This window comes from Pristiophorus japonicus, chromosome 26 (genome assembly GCF_044704955.1).
Source record: "Pristiophorus japonicus isolate sPriJap1 chromosome 26, sPriJap1.hap1, whole genome shotgun sequence".
NCBI lineage: Eukaryota > Metazoa > Chordata > Chondrichthyes > Pristiophoridae > Pristiophorus > Pristiophorus japonicus.
Genome location: NC_092002.1, coordinates 6,046,384 through 6,061,404, shown reverse-complemented (window position 1 = coordinate 6,061,404; position 15,021 = coordinate 6,046,384). Strand labels below are relative to the sequence as shown.

General features: G+C 55.5%; 1 protein-coding gene across 2 annotated transcripts; it reads right to left on the bottom strand.

Moving 5' to 3' along the window:
- Window positions 1–262: 262 nt before the first annotated feature.
- On the bottom strand, window positions 263–9,800 carry mrpl28 (mitochondrial ribosomal protein L28). Of its 2 annotated transcripts, none has more exons than XM_070867714.1 (6): window positions 9,704–9,800; window positions 8,452–8,752; window positions 5,307–5,459; window positions 4,134–4,268; window positions 2,842–2,928; window positions 263–667 (listed from the first exon to the last, which is right to left on the bottom strand). In XM_070867714.1, exons 2-6 carry the CDS (start codon window positions 8,737–8,739, stop codon window positions 569–571), a joined length of 762 nt encoding a protein of 253 aa, XP_070723815.1. In that variant the 5' UTR covers window positions 8,740–8,752; window positions 9,704–9,800; the 3' UTR covers window positions 263–568. The 2 variants fall into 2 exon arrangements, with proteins under 2 accessions (XP_070723815.1, XP_070723816.1); XM_070867715.1 differs by lacking the exon at window positions 9,704–9,800 and adding an exon at window positions 9,384–9,477.
- Between the last annotated feature and the right edge of the window lie 5,221 nt (window positions 9,801–15,021).

Sequence of the window (15,021 nt, the reverse complement as noted above, 5' to 3'; positions counted from 1 at the left end):
GGCGCTCCCTCAGCACTGCCCCTCCGACAGTGCGGCGCTCCCTCAGCACTGCCCCTCCGACAGTGCGGCGCTCCCTCAGCACTGCCCCTCCGACAGTGCGGCGCTCCCTCAGCACTGCACTGGGAGTGTCGGCCGAGATTTTTGTGCTCAAGTCCCTGGAGTGGGACTCGAACCCACGATCTTCTGACTCCGAGGCGAGAGTGCTGCCCACTGAGCCACGAGAAGGATGCTGGGCAATCAATGAGAGACAGCAACACATTAAAACATTCCACAACTTCTTATTCGGAGGCAAGAACGGAATTATCAATCACTGTGCCCAAGGCGATTGCTCCAGCTTACATACTTTATAAAACAAGAACTCAGCATTTACTCTGGCTGGTTGGTTCAGGTCAGAAAGTCACTTCGACCTTTGCCCTTTGCCCTCTGAGGCAGTTTCTTGGGCACGCTCCTCACACACACACACACACAGAGATAGGTCAGAGTCGGGGAGTAAATTCTGCCCCAAAACCGATCTTTCACTGCTCACACAACGCGCTGCTCTGCAGATCTTAAAGGGGTCCTCGATCGGTTACGATTTCTTCTCCACGATCACCGGCTCCGACAGTCTCTGTGCACTCAGTTGTTGGGCTAGCTCCTCGGAGAAAACCTTGAACAGCGGCACCGGATCCTAAAAGAAAAATATTTAGACACAGCGTCAAGGTTGCCTGGCCAGGCGGTTGTTACGAAGACACTGCCCGAGACTCTGGCAGACGTCACTCACGGCAGGGGTCGTTTATCCGGGCAATCGGGTAAGAGAAGAAAGTACTGGCATTTCTGTAGCGCCTTTCACGACCTTAGGGCGTCCCGTCGCCGAGAGCGTGCAGAAACCAAGCGCAGGCAGCGGAAGGAGCGTGCGGCAAACCTGTCCCACCCACCCCTTCCCTCAACCACTGTCTGTCCCACCTGTGACAGGGACTGTGGTTCTCGTATTGGGCTGTTCAGTCACCCAAGGACTCATTTTAGGAGTGGAAGCAAGTCTTCCTCGATTCCGAGGGACTGCCTATGATGATGATGATGCTGTGGGAAACGCGGCAGCCCATTTGCGCACAGCAAGCTCCCACAAACAGCAATGTGATAATGACCCAGATAATCTGTTTTTGTTTTGTCGATTGAGGGATAAATATTGGCCCCAGGACACCGGGGAGAACTCCCCCTGTTCTTCTTCGAAATAGTGCCGTGGGATCTTTTACGTCCACCTGAGAGAGCAGACGGGGCCTCGGTTTAACGTCTCATCTGAAAAACGGCATCTCCGACAGTGCGGCGTTCCCTCAGTACTGCTCCTCCGACAGTGCAGCGTTCCCTCAGCACTGCCCCTCCGACAGTGCGACGCTCCCTCAGTACTGCCCCTCCGACAGTGCGGCGCTCCCTCAGCACTGCCCCTCCGACAGCGCGGCGCTCCCTCAGCACTGCCCCTCTGACAGTGCGGCGTTCCCTCAGTACTGCCCCTCCGACAGTGCGGCGCTCCCTCAGCACTGCCCCTCCGACAGTGCGACGTTCCCTCAGTACTGCCCCTCCGACAGTGCGGCGCTCCCTCAGTACTGCCGCTCCAACAATGCGGCGCTCCCTCAGCACTGCCCCACCGACAGCGCGGCGCTCCCTCAGCACTGCCCCTCCGACAGTACGGCGCTCCCTCAGTACTGCACCGGGAGTGTCGGCCTGGATTTATGTGCTCAAGTTACTGAAGTTTGTGGGAGCTTGCTGTGCGCAAATTGGCTGCCGCGTTTCCCACATTACAACAGTGACTGCACTCCAAAAAGTACTTCATTGGCTGTAAAGTGCTTTGGGACGTCCGGTGATCGTGAAAGGCGCTATATAAATGCAAGTCTTTCTATTTAAAATAAACTGAAGGTTAAAAGAGTTGGGACTCTTTACCTTAGAGCAGCACAGACTTGCGGTTTGAGGTTTCTAAGATAATGAAGGGACTAGGCAGTGTTCCAGCTGATAGTTTATTACAATTAAATCGGTTCGGCAGGACCAGGGGGCACAGATTTAAGTTATCTAAGGTAGATCTGGGTTAGCTATCAGGAGGTGGGTCTTTTCCCAGAGAATAGCAGAGCTCTGGAACAAGCTGCTCTCTCATGTGGAGGATGCACTCACTGAACTCCTTCAAGCGAAAGCTGGATTTGTTTCTGGCTGCGGTGGAGATTAACTCTTACAGAAGGGGGAGGTGCTGCAGGGAATTTAATGGCCAGAGTGATCTCCTGGACTAGATTCGATCGCTGAGATGGGTCGGAGAGGAATTTCCCAGATTTTTTTCCCCCAAATTGGCCTGGGGGGTTTTTTTTTTTTAAAATATCTTTTTTTTTTGCCTCTCCCAGAAGATCACAGGGTTTGGGGCAGGGTGGAGAGTGTCTATGTTGTGATACACCAGGTATCGCGATGGTGTGGGACACGCTCGATGGCCCAGGTGGTCTTTACCTGTCCGTACGTTTAGATGTAACTGACCTTTCCCAGCGACCTTCCCACCGGAAACTCCAGGTCACAATGCCGCGCCTGAACTGAACTTGGCTCCCTGCAAGGGGGGAAAATCGGGTTTGGTAATGCTTTATAGAAACGATCGGTTTCGCATTGGATCCAAGCTGGACCAGCAAAGGAGGAGGCCATTCAGCCCATCGTGCCTGTGCCGGCTCGGTGAAGGAGCGATCCCAATTAGCCCCGCTCCTCCCTGCCCTTTCCCCGCAGCACGTTTAAATATAAATACGATCCACGGGCCAGATTAGTTACGAGTGGAGGCTGTTGTCGGGGGTGGAGGGGAGGGGGGGGGTTGATTAAAGACGACTTAAGTCGAGTTTCCCTCGTTACCTTCTTCTCCAACAACCTCTGCTTCTCCACAGCTTCCTCGAGGCTCAGTCCGACCCACTCCGCCTCCTCCTCGGGAATCACAAACGCCTGCGGACAAAGGGGTTTCACACCAATTTATCATCGTAGAATCCTCCCGCACAGGAGGAGGCCGTTCGGCCCATCGTTTCTGTGCCGGCTCTGTGACAGAGCGATCCAATCAGTCCCACTTCCCCCGCTCCCCCCCCGCTCTTGCCCCACAGCCCCCTGCAAATTTCTCCTTTTCAAGTATTTATCCAATCTCCGTTTGAAAGTTACTCTTGCATCTGCTCCCACCGCCCTTTCAGGCAGCGCACTCCCGATCACAACTCGCTGCGTAATTTTCTTTTAAATTCTCATCCCCCCCTCTGACTCTTTCGCTAATTATCGTAAACCTGTGTCCCTCTGGTTACCGACCCTCCCATCACTGGGAACAGTTGCCACCTTATTTACTATGTCAAAACCCCTCATAATTCCGAACGCCTCTGTTACGCTCCCCCTAACATTCTCTGCTCTAACCAGTACAATCCCAGCATCTTTAGTACGTCATGGAGTTAGGTCACAGATCTCATTGAATGGCGGAATAGGCTCGAGGGGCTGAATGGCCTCCTCCTGTCCCTATGTATGGCGGAACAGGCTCAAGGGGCTGAATGGCCTCCTCCTGTTCCTATCTCTGGCAGAACAGGCTCGAGGGGCTGAATGGCCTCCTCCTGTTTCTATGTCTGGCAGAACAGGCTCGAGGGGCTGAATGGCCTCCTCCTGTTTCTATGTCTGGCAGAACAGGCTCGAGGGGCTGAATGGCCTCCTCCTGTTTCTATGTCTGACAGAACGGCTCGAGGGGCTGAATGGCCTCCTCCTGTTTCTATGTCTGGCAGAACAGGCTCGAGGGGCTGAATGGCCTCCTCCTGTTCCTATGTCTGGCAGAACAGGCTCGAGGGGCTGAATGGCCTCCTCCTGTTCCTATGTCTGGCAGAACAGGCTCGAGGGGCTGAATGGCCTCCTCCTGTTCCTATGTCTGGCAGAACAGGCTCGAGGGGCTGAATGGCCTCCTCCTGTTCCTATGTCTAGCAGAACAGGCTCAAGGGGCTGAATGGCCTCCTCCTGTTCCCATGTCCCGCATCCCTGATCTCCCCTTAATCGTCTCAGCCAATCCCAACTTCTCCAGTCTCGCCACGCAACTGAAGTGCCTCACCCTGCGAAGAAATTGAGAAAAAAACGTTACATCCCCTGCATTTTAAAGCGAACACATTGGACAATCCTCGGGCCGTGTACCCTACCTTGTATTTGTTATAGATGAGCTCGCGTTTCTTTGCATCGTCGGGGTAAAGCTCGGTATCCTTGCGGACAAGCCTCAACAGCATAGCACGTTTCAGATCCATCCCCAGCTTCGAATTCAGGTCGGCCTTCGGAGTCTAGGGAACAATGTGCACCACAGTAAACACCAGCTTCTCCGGGAGGTGATGTACCCACACTCTCCGCAGAGCAGCGCACTCCCCACCCCCGTCCTCCCCCCACCCCCACCCTCACCCTGCAAATGAGCGCATAATCCAGGCTGACACTCCCAGTGCCTGTACTGAGGGAGGGCCGCACTGTCGGAGGGGCAGTACTGAGGGAGCGCCGCACTGTCGGAGGGACAATGCTGAGGGAGCGCCGTACTGCGCTGTCGGAGGGGCAGTGCTGAGGGAGTGCCGCACTGTCGGAGGGGCAGTGCTGAGGGAGCGCCTCACTGTCAGAGGGGCAGTGCTGAGGGAGCGCCGCACTGTCGGAGGGGCAGTGCTGAGGGAGCGCCGCACTGTCGGAGGGGCAGTGCTGAGGGAGCGCCGCACTGTCGGAGGGGCAGTACTGAGAGAGCACCGCACTGTCGGAGGGGCAGTGCTGAGGGAGCGCCGCACTGTCGGAGGGGCAGTGCTGAGGGAGTTTCCCCCCGGGCTGGGGAGTCTAGAACCAGGGGTCACACAGTCTCAGGATAAGGGGTCGGCCATTTAGGACTGAGATGAGGAGGAATTTCTTCACTCAGAGGGTGGTGAATCTTTGGAATTCTCTGCCCCAGAGGGCTGTGGAGGCTCAGTTGTTGAGTATATTCAAGGCTGAGATCGATAGATTTTTGGATATTAAAGGGAATCGAGGGATATGGGGATCGGGCGGGAAAGTGGAGTTGAGGTCGAAGATCAGCCGCGATATTGAATGGCGGAGCAGGCTCGAGGGGCCGAATGGCCGACTCCTGCTCCTAATTCTCATGTGCTTTTGCCTCTTTGTAAAGCAGGTCGTACAAAGGCATTCCGGACAGCTCAGTGTTGTTTGATAGCACTGCTGTGAAGCGCCTTGGGACGTTAAAGGTGCTATATAAATAGAAGCTGTTGTTGTAATAAATGGTGGGGGTGGGAGTGGAACAATTATCACCATTGAGCAAACGTCTCGCCCAGCCCAAATCAAACGCAGGAGCCCGTTACCGTCAGGATGTAGAAATCAAAGCCGTAGCAAGCGTCTACCAAGTCCAGAGTGCGCATGGTCACCGGGATGCTGAAGGTTTTGTCCAGGATCTCGCTGTACAGTTCTCGCACAAACACCTGCGGCTTCCACGTTTTCCTCAGCCGCGTGGAGAGCTGGGGAGGCGGGAGACAGAACGAGGCTGTGACAAGAGCGCAAAAGGGGTTTCGCAGCCGCGGGCGTCCCGCGGTCGCCCGGCGGCGAGACTTCCGTGCGCCGGTACCAGAGGCGCTGAGGAGCATCGCCGCGGAGACTGGCGTGCATCACCATCGCGGGCGGTCCCCTCGCGATCGAGCGAGAAGGTGCTTCCGCTCTCAAAGTGAGTGATCGGGTGGCTGGGAGTTACCAAGGGGCAGGACCCGACCGGCGCGGCAACACCAGCGGCCGGTCGGGGCCGTCAAAGGAGCGGCGGCCCGCGAGCGGCGTGTAGGCCGCGGGGAACGGTGTGGAGTCCAGCGCGGGCTGGTGCAGGAGGGCGACGGCAGCGACGTCATCAAGGTTCCCGGTCGGCGACTGGGGCGCGGGCAGGCACAGGGCAGTACACCTGGCCAGGGACTCCCAGGGGGCAACACGGAAACAAACATCGCGCCGGAGAAAGCCTGGCGCGGAGGGAAGGCTGTGACTGCATCGGCTAAACGTGTGGGTGATTCTTAGAATCTTGCGGTTTACCTTTACGTGGGGCGAGTTTATGATCGGGCCAACATCCCCAGCATCGAAGCACTGACCACACTCGACCAGCTCCGCTGGGCGGGGCCACATTGTCCGCATGTCCCCCTGACACGAGGCTCCCAAAGCCAGCGCTCTACTCGGAACTCCTTCACGGCAAACGAGCCAAAGGTGGGGCAGAGGAAACGTTACAAGGGACCACCCTCAAAGCCTCCCTGATAAAGTGCAACATCCCCACCGACGCCTGGGAGTCCCTGGGCCAAAGACCAGTCCCGCCCTAAGTGGAGGAAGTGCATCCGGGAGGGGCGCTGAGCACCTCGAGTCTCGTCGCCGAGAGCGTGCAGAAACCAAGCGCGGGCAGCGGAAGGAGCGTGCGGCAAACCTGTCCCACCCTCCCTTTCCCTCAACCACTGTCTGTCCCGCCTGTGACAGGGACAGTGGCTCTCGTATTGGACTGTTCAGCCACCTAAGGACTCATTTTTAGAGTGGAAAGCAAGTCTTCCTCGATTCCGAGGGACTGCCTATGATGATGAAGTTTATGTAGAGGGAATGTTTTATGTTCTGATGTTTAGTTGTTGCCGGGAGGCTTCTCTTTGGGCACTGCGAAGCCGGCTCTTTAGCAACGGGATCTTCAGTTGCTCACCCAGCCTGGTGCCCGGAGAGAAGTGTGGAACTTCGCTCTGCGCCCGCTCCACTCTCAGGGCGCTGAAACCGAATTTTGCTGGGCCCGGCGCTAAATGTTTAACGGTGCTAAATTTAGTTTTCGCCCGATATTAGGGCCCTAGGAGCCCTCCAACCCAATATCGCGGCCCCCAGATATTGACGTTTGAAGTACTAAACGTTGGCTGGCACGGGTCGATCGATGCCTTTAGAACAGGGCCCATGAAACTAATGCAAGAATGCAGGGATCAGAGCTGGGACCCCAACTATTTACAGTCTATATTAACGACTTGGAAGAAGGGACATCCCTCAAAGTCATCGGGAACACAAAGCACGCAGAAGGGTCTGAGTGTAACGTAGCCAAGTTTGCTGACGAAATAAAGATGGGCGGAAAAGCAATGTGTGAGGAGGACACAAAAAATCTGCAAAAGGACAGAGACAGGCTAAGTGAGTGGGCAAAAATTTGGCAGATGGAGTAGAATGTTGGAAAGTGTGAGGTCATGCACTTTGGCAGAAAAAAAATCAAAGAGCAAGTTATTATTTAAATGGAGAAAAATTGCAAAGTGCTGCAGTACAGCGGGACCTGGGTGTACTTGTGAATGAAACACAAAAGGATAGAATGCAGGTACCGCAAGTGATCAGGAAGGCCAATAGTATCTTGGCCTCTATTGCAAAGGGGATGGAGTATAAAAGCAGGGAAGTCTTGCTACAGTTATACAGGGTATTGGTGAGGCCACACCTGGAATACTGCGTGCAGTTTTGGTTTCCATATTTAAGAAAGGATATATTTGCTTTGGAGGCAGTTCAGAGAAGGTTCACTCGGTTGATTCCGAGGATGAGGGGGTTGACTCATGAGGAAAGGTTGAGTAGGTTGGGCCTCTACTCATTGGAGTTTAGAAGAATGAGAGGTGATCTTATCGAAACATATAAGATTATGAGGGGACTTGACAAGGTGGATGTAGAGAGGATGTTTCCACTGATGGGGGAGACTAGAACTAGGGGGCATGATCTTAGAATAAGGGGCCGCCCACTTAAAACTGAGATGAGGAGAAATTTCTTCTCTCAGAGGGTTGTAAATCTGTGGAATTCGCTGCCTCAGAGAGCTGTGGAAGCTGGGACATTGAATATATTTAAGACAGAAATAGACAGTTTCACAAAGAATAAGTGGATAAGGGGACGGGTGGGGAAGTGGAGCTGAGTCCATGAGCAGATCAGCCACAATCTTATTGAATGTCGGAGCAGGCTCGAGGGGCCGTATGGCCTACTCCTGTTCCTATTTCTCATGTTCTTATGTTCTTAATTCATCATCATTATAGGCAGTCCCTCGGAATCGAGGAAGACTTGCTTCCACTCTAAAAATGAGTCCTTAGGTGGCTGAACAGTCCAATACGAGAGCCACAGTCCCTGTCACAGGTGGGACAGACAGTGGTTGAGGGAAGGGGAGGGTGGGACTGGTTTGCCGCACGCTCCTTCCGCTGCCTGCGCTTGGTTTCTGCACGCTCTCGGCGACGAGACTCGAGGTGCTCAGCGCCCTCCCGGATGCACTTCCTCCACTTAGGGTGGACTGGTCTTTGGCCCAGGGACTCCCAGGTGTCGGTGGGGATGTTGCACTTTATCAGGGAGGCTTTGAGGGTGGTCCCTTGTAACGTTTCCTCTGCCCACCTGGGGCTCGCTTGCCGTGAAGGAGTTCCGAGTAGAGCGCTTGCTTCGGGAGTCTCGTGTCAGGCATGCGGACAATGTGGCCCTGCCCAGCGGACTACTGAACCCTTTGCCGCTCCTTACCTTGTCATTGTTGGCATATCTGAACCCTTGCACGTAGCCCTCTCCCCCCCACAACCCACGCTGCGACTCTGGGGGGAAGTAGACGGGAATCGGTATGTCTTGCACGCGCTCTGGCTGCCCGGTCCGCGGGTGAGGTTTGTACTTCACCCCGTGGGGTTTGAAGTGAACGGGCGTGGGCTCCCGGGTCTCGGTGAGGGAGCGGAGGTAATGGGCCGGCAAGCGCCCCTGGATTCCCTGCTTCAGCATCATTGCCTCCCAGATCCTGGGTGGGTACTTGTGGAGCGGCATTGCTCAGCCTGACCTGAGGAGGAAAAGGGAAATTGGTCGGTTCAGGAGAAAGCAGGAAGGTAAACGCACAGCGAAAGACAGCTTGATGAACAGCAAGACCCAACCGCCGCCTATCCCAACCCTGAGTCAGTAAGTTGTGGGTTCAAGTCCCACTCCAGCGACTTGAGCACAAAAATCTTGGCTGACACTCCCAGTGCAGTGCTGAGGGAGTGCCGCACTGTCGGAGGGGCAGTGCTGAGGGAGCGCCGCACTGTCGGAGGGGCAGTACTGAGGGAGCGCCGCACTGTCGGAGGGGCAGTGCTGAGGGAGCGCCGCACTGTCGGAGGGGCAGTGCTGAGGGAGCGCCGCACTGTCGGAGGGGCAGTACTGAGGGAGCACCGCACTGTCGGAGGGGCAGTACTGAGGGAGCGCCGCACTGTCGGAGGGGCAGTACTGAGGGAGTGCCGCACTGTCGGAGGGGCAGTACTGAGGGAGCGCCGCACTGTCGGAGGGGCAGTACTGAGGGAGTGCCGCACTGTCGGAGGGGCGCTCCCTCAGTACTGCACTGGGAGTGTCGGCATTAGATTTGTTTTGTGCTCAAGTCCCTAGAGTGGGACTCGAACCCACAACGCTCTGACTCCGAGGCGAGAGGGGGTGCTGCCCACCTCAGTGAGCATCAGCAGCCTATTCGGCCATGAAGGGCATTGTGGCCAATGTCCTCACCCACTGAACCAGACTCTGCGGCCGGGAGGGGGACCACTGGGCCCTGAGCCCTGGCTGGTTAGTTCTGAGCCCCCTCCCCTTCCTCCCTTACCCCACACCCCCAGGCCCAAGGGTACTGAGGACCACTGGAGCCCCACCCAGTCTGGGGGCGGCGGGGGGGGGGGGGGGGGAGAGGGGCAGCTAGCTCAGCCTGGGCCTAGGCCCTCGGCCCTCCTCCCTCTCCCCATTGCCCCCTGCACCGACAGCCCAGCCCCACACTCACGCCAGTCCCAGGCTTCACTCCGCCCGCAAGGCCGCAGCCAGCGGGTTGTAAATCCCGCCCCCGTCCTGTTCTCCTATTGGCCAACTTCTCCGCCGATCTGCAATCCGATTGGACGCTGCCGCTGTCCATCACCCGGCCCCGCCTCCTCACGCCCAGGGACCGTCTCTGAATTGCTTCCCAGCATTAAAATCCAGGGGACGTCACCAAATTACATCAGCTGCAAACAAACGCAAACTTAAAAAAACCCACAAAATCAAATCCTGCCCTCGTGCAGTCGTCAGGCCATTATTGAAACAGAAAAGGCTGGGATACCGCGGGATCGTGTACATCCACCTGAGAGAGCAGACAGGGGCCTCGGTTTAACGTCTCATCCGAAAGACGGCCCCTCCGACAGTGCGGCGCTCCCTCAGCACTGCCCCTCCGACAGTGCGGCACTCCCTCAGCACCGCCCCTCCGACAGTGCGGCGCTCCCTCAGCACCGCCCCTCCGACAGTGCGGCGCTCCCTCAGTACCGCCCCTCCGACAGTGCGGCGCTCCCTCAGTACTGCCCCTCCGACAGTGCGGCGCTCCCTCAGTACTGCCCCTCCGACAGTGCGGCGCTCCCTCAGCACTGCCCCTCCGACAGTGCGGCGCTCCCTCAGCACTGCCCCTCCGACAGTGCGGCGCTCCCTCAGCACTGCCCCTCCGACAGTGCGGCACTCCCTCAGCACTGCACTGGGAGTGTCAGCCTGGATTTTTGTGCTCAAGTCCCTGGAGTTGGACTTGAACCCACAACCTTCTGACCCAGAGGCGAGAATGCTGCCCACTGAGCCACGGTGGACTCGGAGGGGAATGTGGAGGTGGTGGTGTTCCCATGCGCCTGCTGCCCTTGTCCTTCTAGGGGGCAGAGGTCGTGGGTTTGGGAGGTGCTGCCGAAGAAGCCTTGGCGAGTTGCTGCAGTGCATCTTGTAGACGGTGCACACTGCAGCCAGGGGGCGCCGGTGGTGGAGGGACCCAGTTCTTCCTTTGCATAATCTCGTAAAGAAACCCAACAACAACATAAAAACCACATGGCAGACAAGTTAGCAACTTGAATTATATTTGCCAATTTTACTGGAAAGTAAATTTTTACATAATTTGAGCACTTAAACAAGGAGGTTAACTCAGAGAAGCCAAAGTGTTCCGGGTAGTGGAATTGTCTCAGGCTATCCCTACAGTCGAGCCGTGTATGAGGCACCGTCCGAAGAAGAAAGACTTGCATTTATATAGCGCCTTTCACGACCACTGGACGTCCCAAAGCGCTTTACAGCCGATGAAGTACTTTTTGGAGTGTAGTCACTGTTGTAATGTGGGAAACACGGCAGCCAATGTGTGCACAGCTGGTGAGAGAGGTTATTCTGCCCATCTTAATTCAGCCCTAACACAGATCCTAATAATCCCGACAAAGTAGTTTCAATTCTTTCTTAAACAATCCCAAGCTTTTAGTCTCCGCTCTGAGGCGAGAGTGCTACCCACTGAGGGACTGGCTGACAAAACGGTGGGTGTTAAAGAGGCGAGGGAGGTAGCGAGGCCGAGGAGTTTGAAGGAGGTCATTCCAGGGCGTGGAGTCCAGAAGGCTGAAGGAATGAAAGTCAATGGTGGGGCGGAGGGGAGGGGGATGGACACGAGAGAGAGATCAAGACTGAAAGCTTGGGATCATTTAAGAAAGAATTAGCAGTGCTTTGGTGCAATTATTAGGGTCTGTGTTAGGGCTGAGTTAAGATGGGCCGAATGGCTTCCCTCGTTAGCAATTTTCTTGTGGTCAGTGTCTGCATTGGAAAAACATCGCAGGAACAGCACCCATGGGAGTGAAGAGACCAAATACTGAATAATAATGCCAGTAGGGGAATTAACCAACACAGCACGCCAGACACTCGAGCACATAAATCCAGGCTGACATTCCAGTGCAGTGCAGAGGGAGCGCCGCACTGTCGGAGGGGCAGTACTGAGGGAGCGCCGCACTGTCGGAGGGGCAGTACTGAGGGAGCTCCGCACTGTCGGAGGGGCAGTACTGAGGGAGCGCCGCACTGTCGGAGGAGCAGTACTGAGGGAGCTCCGCACTGTCGGAGGGGCAGTACTGAGGGAGCATTGCACTGTCGGAGGGGCAGTGCTGAGGGAGCTCCGCACTGTCGGAGGGGCAGTACTGAGGGAGCTCCGCACTGTCGGAGGGGCAGTACTGAGGGAGCTCCGCACTGTCGGAGGGGCAGTACTGAGGGAGCGCCGCACTGTCGGAGGGGCAGTACTGAGGGAGCATTGCACTGTCGGAGGGGCAGTACTGAGGGAGCATTGCACTGTCGGAGGGGCAGTACTGAGGGAGCGCCGCACTGTCGGAGGCGCAGTGCTGAGGGAGCATTGCACTGTCGGAGGGGCAGTACTGAGGGAGCATTGCACTGTCGGAGGCGCAGTGCTGAGGGAGCACCGCACTGTCAGAGGGGCAGTGCTGAGGGAGCACCGCACTGTCAGAGGTGTTGTCTTTCGGATGAGACCAAGGCCCGGTCTGCCCTCTCGGGTGGATGTAAACGATCCCAGGGCACTATTTCGAAGAAGAGCAGGGGGAGTTCTCCCCGGTGTCCTGGGGCCAATATTTATCCCTCAATCAACATCACTAAAACAGATGATCAGGGTCATTAACACATTGCTGTTTGTGGGAGCTTGCTGTGCGCAAATTGGCTGCTGCGTTTCCCACATTGCAACAGTGATTACACTCCAAAAGTACTTCATTGGCTGTAAAGCGCCTTAAAGTCATGAAAGAAGCTGTATGAATGTAAGATCTCAGTACTGCCCTGGGAATGTGAGCCAGGATTTTTGTGCTTGGGTTCACACAACCTCCTAACTCACAAGCAGGAGTGTTACCCACTGAGCCACGGCTGAGCTTTAATACCCAGTGATTCCTTGAGTTGCTCTCTCTATTCTCACCAGCTTCGAGCACAGAATCAGCCCGTGTAGAGGAAGAGGAATTGCTCGCGATGATCAAAGATACCAATTTCTCGGTTAACAGTGAGGAAGTTAGGACTGATCAGGAAAATTGGGGGGAACTTCATTACTCACTTGTGTCAGCCTGTGGCTCAGTGACAGCACCCTCACCTCTGAGTCAGAAGTTTGTGGGTTCAAGTCCCACTCGAGGACAGAAATCTACGCTGATTCTCCCAGTGCAGTACTGAGGGCGCGCCGCACTGTCGGAGGGGCAGTACTGAGGGAGTGCCGCACTGTCAGAGGGGCAGTACAGAGGGCACGCCGCACTGTCGGAGGGGCAGTACTGAGGGAGCGCCGTACTGAGGGAGGGGCAGTACTGAGTGAGCGCCGCACTGTCGGAGGGGCAGTACCGAGGGAGTGCCGCACTGTCGGAGGGGCAGTACTGAGGGAGCGCCGCACTGTGGGAGGGGCAGTGCTGAAGGAGCGCCGCACTGTCGGAGGGGCAGTACTGAGTGAGTGCCGCACTGTCGGAGGGGCAGTACTGAGGGAGTGCCGAACTGTCAGAGGGGCAGTGCTGAGGGAGCGCCGCACTGTCGGAGGGGCAGTACTGAGGGAGCGCCGCACTGTCGGAGGGGCAGTACTGAGGGAGCGCCGCACTGTCGGAGGTGCCGTCTTTCAGATGAGACGTTAAACCGAGGCCCCGTCTGCTCTCTCAGGTGGATGTAAACGATCCCAGGGCACTATTTTGAAGAAGAGCAGGGGAGTTCTCCCTGGTGTCCTGGGGCCAATATTTATCCCTCAATCAACACAACAAAATCAGATTATCTGGGTCATTATCACATTGCTGTTTGTGGGAGCTTGCTGTGCGCAAATTGGCTGCTGCGTTTCCCACATTGCAACAGTGATTACACTCCAAAAGTACTTCATTGGCCGTGAAGCTCTTTGGGACGTCCTGAGGTTGTGAAAGGCGCTATATAAATGCAACTCTTTCTCATCTATACGCCACCTTTAATGTGCAAAAGTCTTTCAGAGGCACAAGGAACAAAAGTAGCAAGACTGAGAAGGAGATATGAGGAAGGGCCGACCCATAGCTTGGTCATAGAGGTGGTTCTTACTGTTCTTTACATACACCTCCGCAGACACAAACGCACATACAGAGAATACAAGAGCAGGGAGGTTATGCTTGAACTGTATAAATCTACAGGTAGGCCCCAGCTGGAGTACTGCGAGCAGTTCTGGTCACCACATTACAGGAAGGATGTGATTGCACTGGCGAGGGAACAGAGGAGATTTACGAGGATGTTGCCTGGGCTGGAGAGTTTTAGCTCGGAGGAAAGATTGGATAGGCTGGGGTTGTTTTCTTTGGAACAGAGGAGCCTTGATTGAGCTGTATAAAATGATGAGGGGCCTGGATAGAGTGGATAGGACGGACCTATTTTCCTTAGCAGAGAGGTCAACAACCAGGGGGGCATAGATTTAAAGTAATTGGGGGGAGGTTTAGAGGGGATTTGAGGGGAAATGTCTTCACCCAGAGGGTGGTGGGGGTCTGGGGTGGAACTCACGGCCTGAAAGGGTGGTAGAGGCAGAAACCCTCACCACATTTAAACAGTACCTGGATGTGCACCTGAAGTGCTGTAACCTACAGGGCTACGGACCGAGAGCTGGAAAGTGGGATTAAGCTGGGTAGCTCTTTGTCGGCCGGCACGGACAGGTGCTGTAAATTTCTATGATTCTATGAACACACTCACAGACATATTCACGCACGCAAATACAGGCAGGCGTGCAATGCCATGGTTACTGGTGTGATGCTGGGTGAGTCATTAAGACCCTGGTTTCCATCCCCACTGTAATGTATTTGCTTCAGGGGTTCTTTGCTTAAGAATTCATAGCAACACATTGCTATTAAGAACTAGTTGGTTTATTAACAAAGATTTGACAATCACACGACACATTACCAGTTCATCCACCAGGCTCACAACCACCTGCCCCATCGTGGATCCCCCGAACCCAACTGGCCGGGGTTTTATTGAGTCTTGTGAACATCACGTGACTGGCTAAGCCACGCCCAACTCAACAGCTCTACAACTATTTTAAAATAACTTTAAATCAAGTGCTGCCTTTTAATAAGGGCACTGGAACCCACACATTTACAAATCAACTTGGAACCTTGCCAAATCAAATTAAAATTTGGTTGCCATGGGGTGATGATGTGCTCCAGTCCCTCCGGCGCCCACCTCTCGCGGAAGGCCGTGAGCGTACCGGTGGACACCGCTTGCTCCATCTTCAGGGACACCCTGGCTCGGATGTAACCGCGGAAGAGAGGCAGGCAGTCGGGCTGAACGACCCCCTCGACTGCCCGCTGCCTGGACTGGCTGATGGCCCCCTTG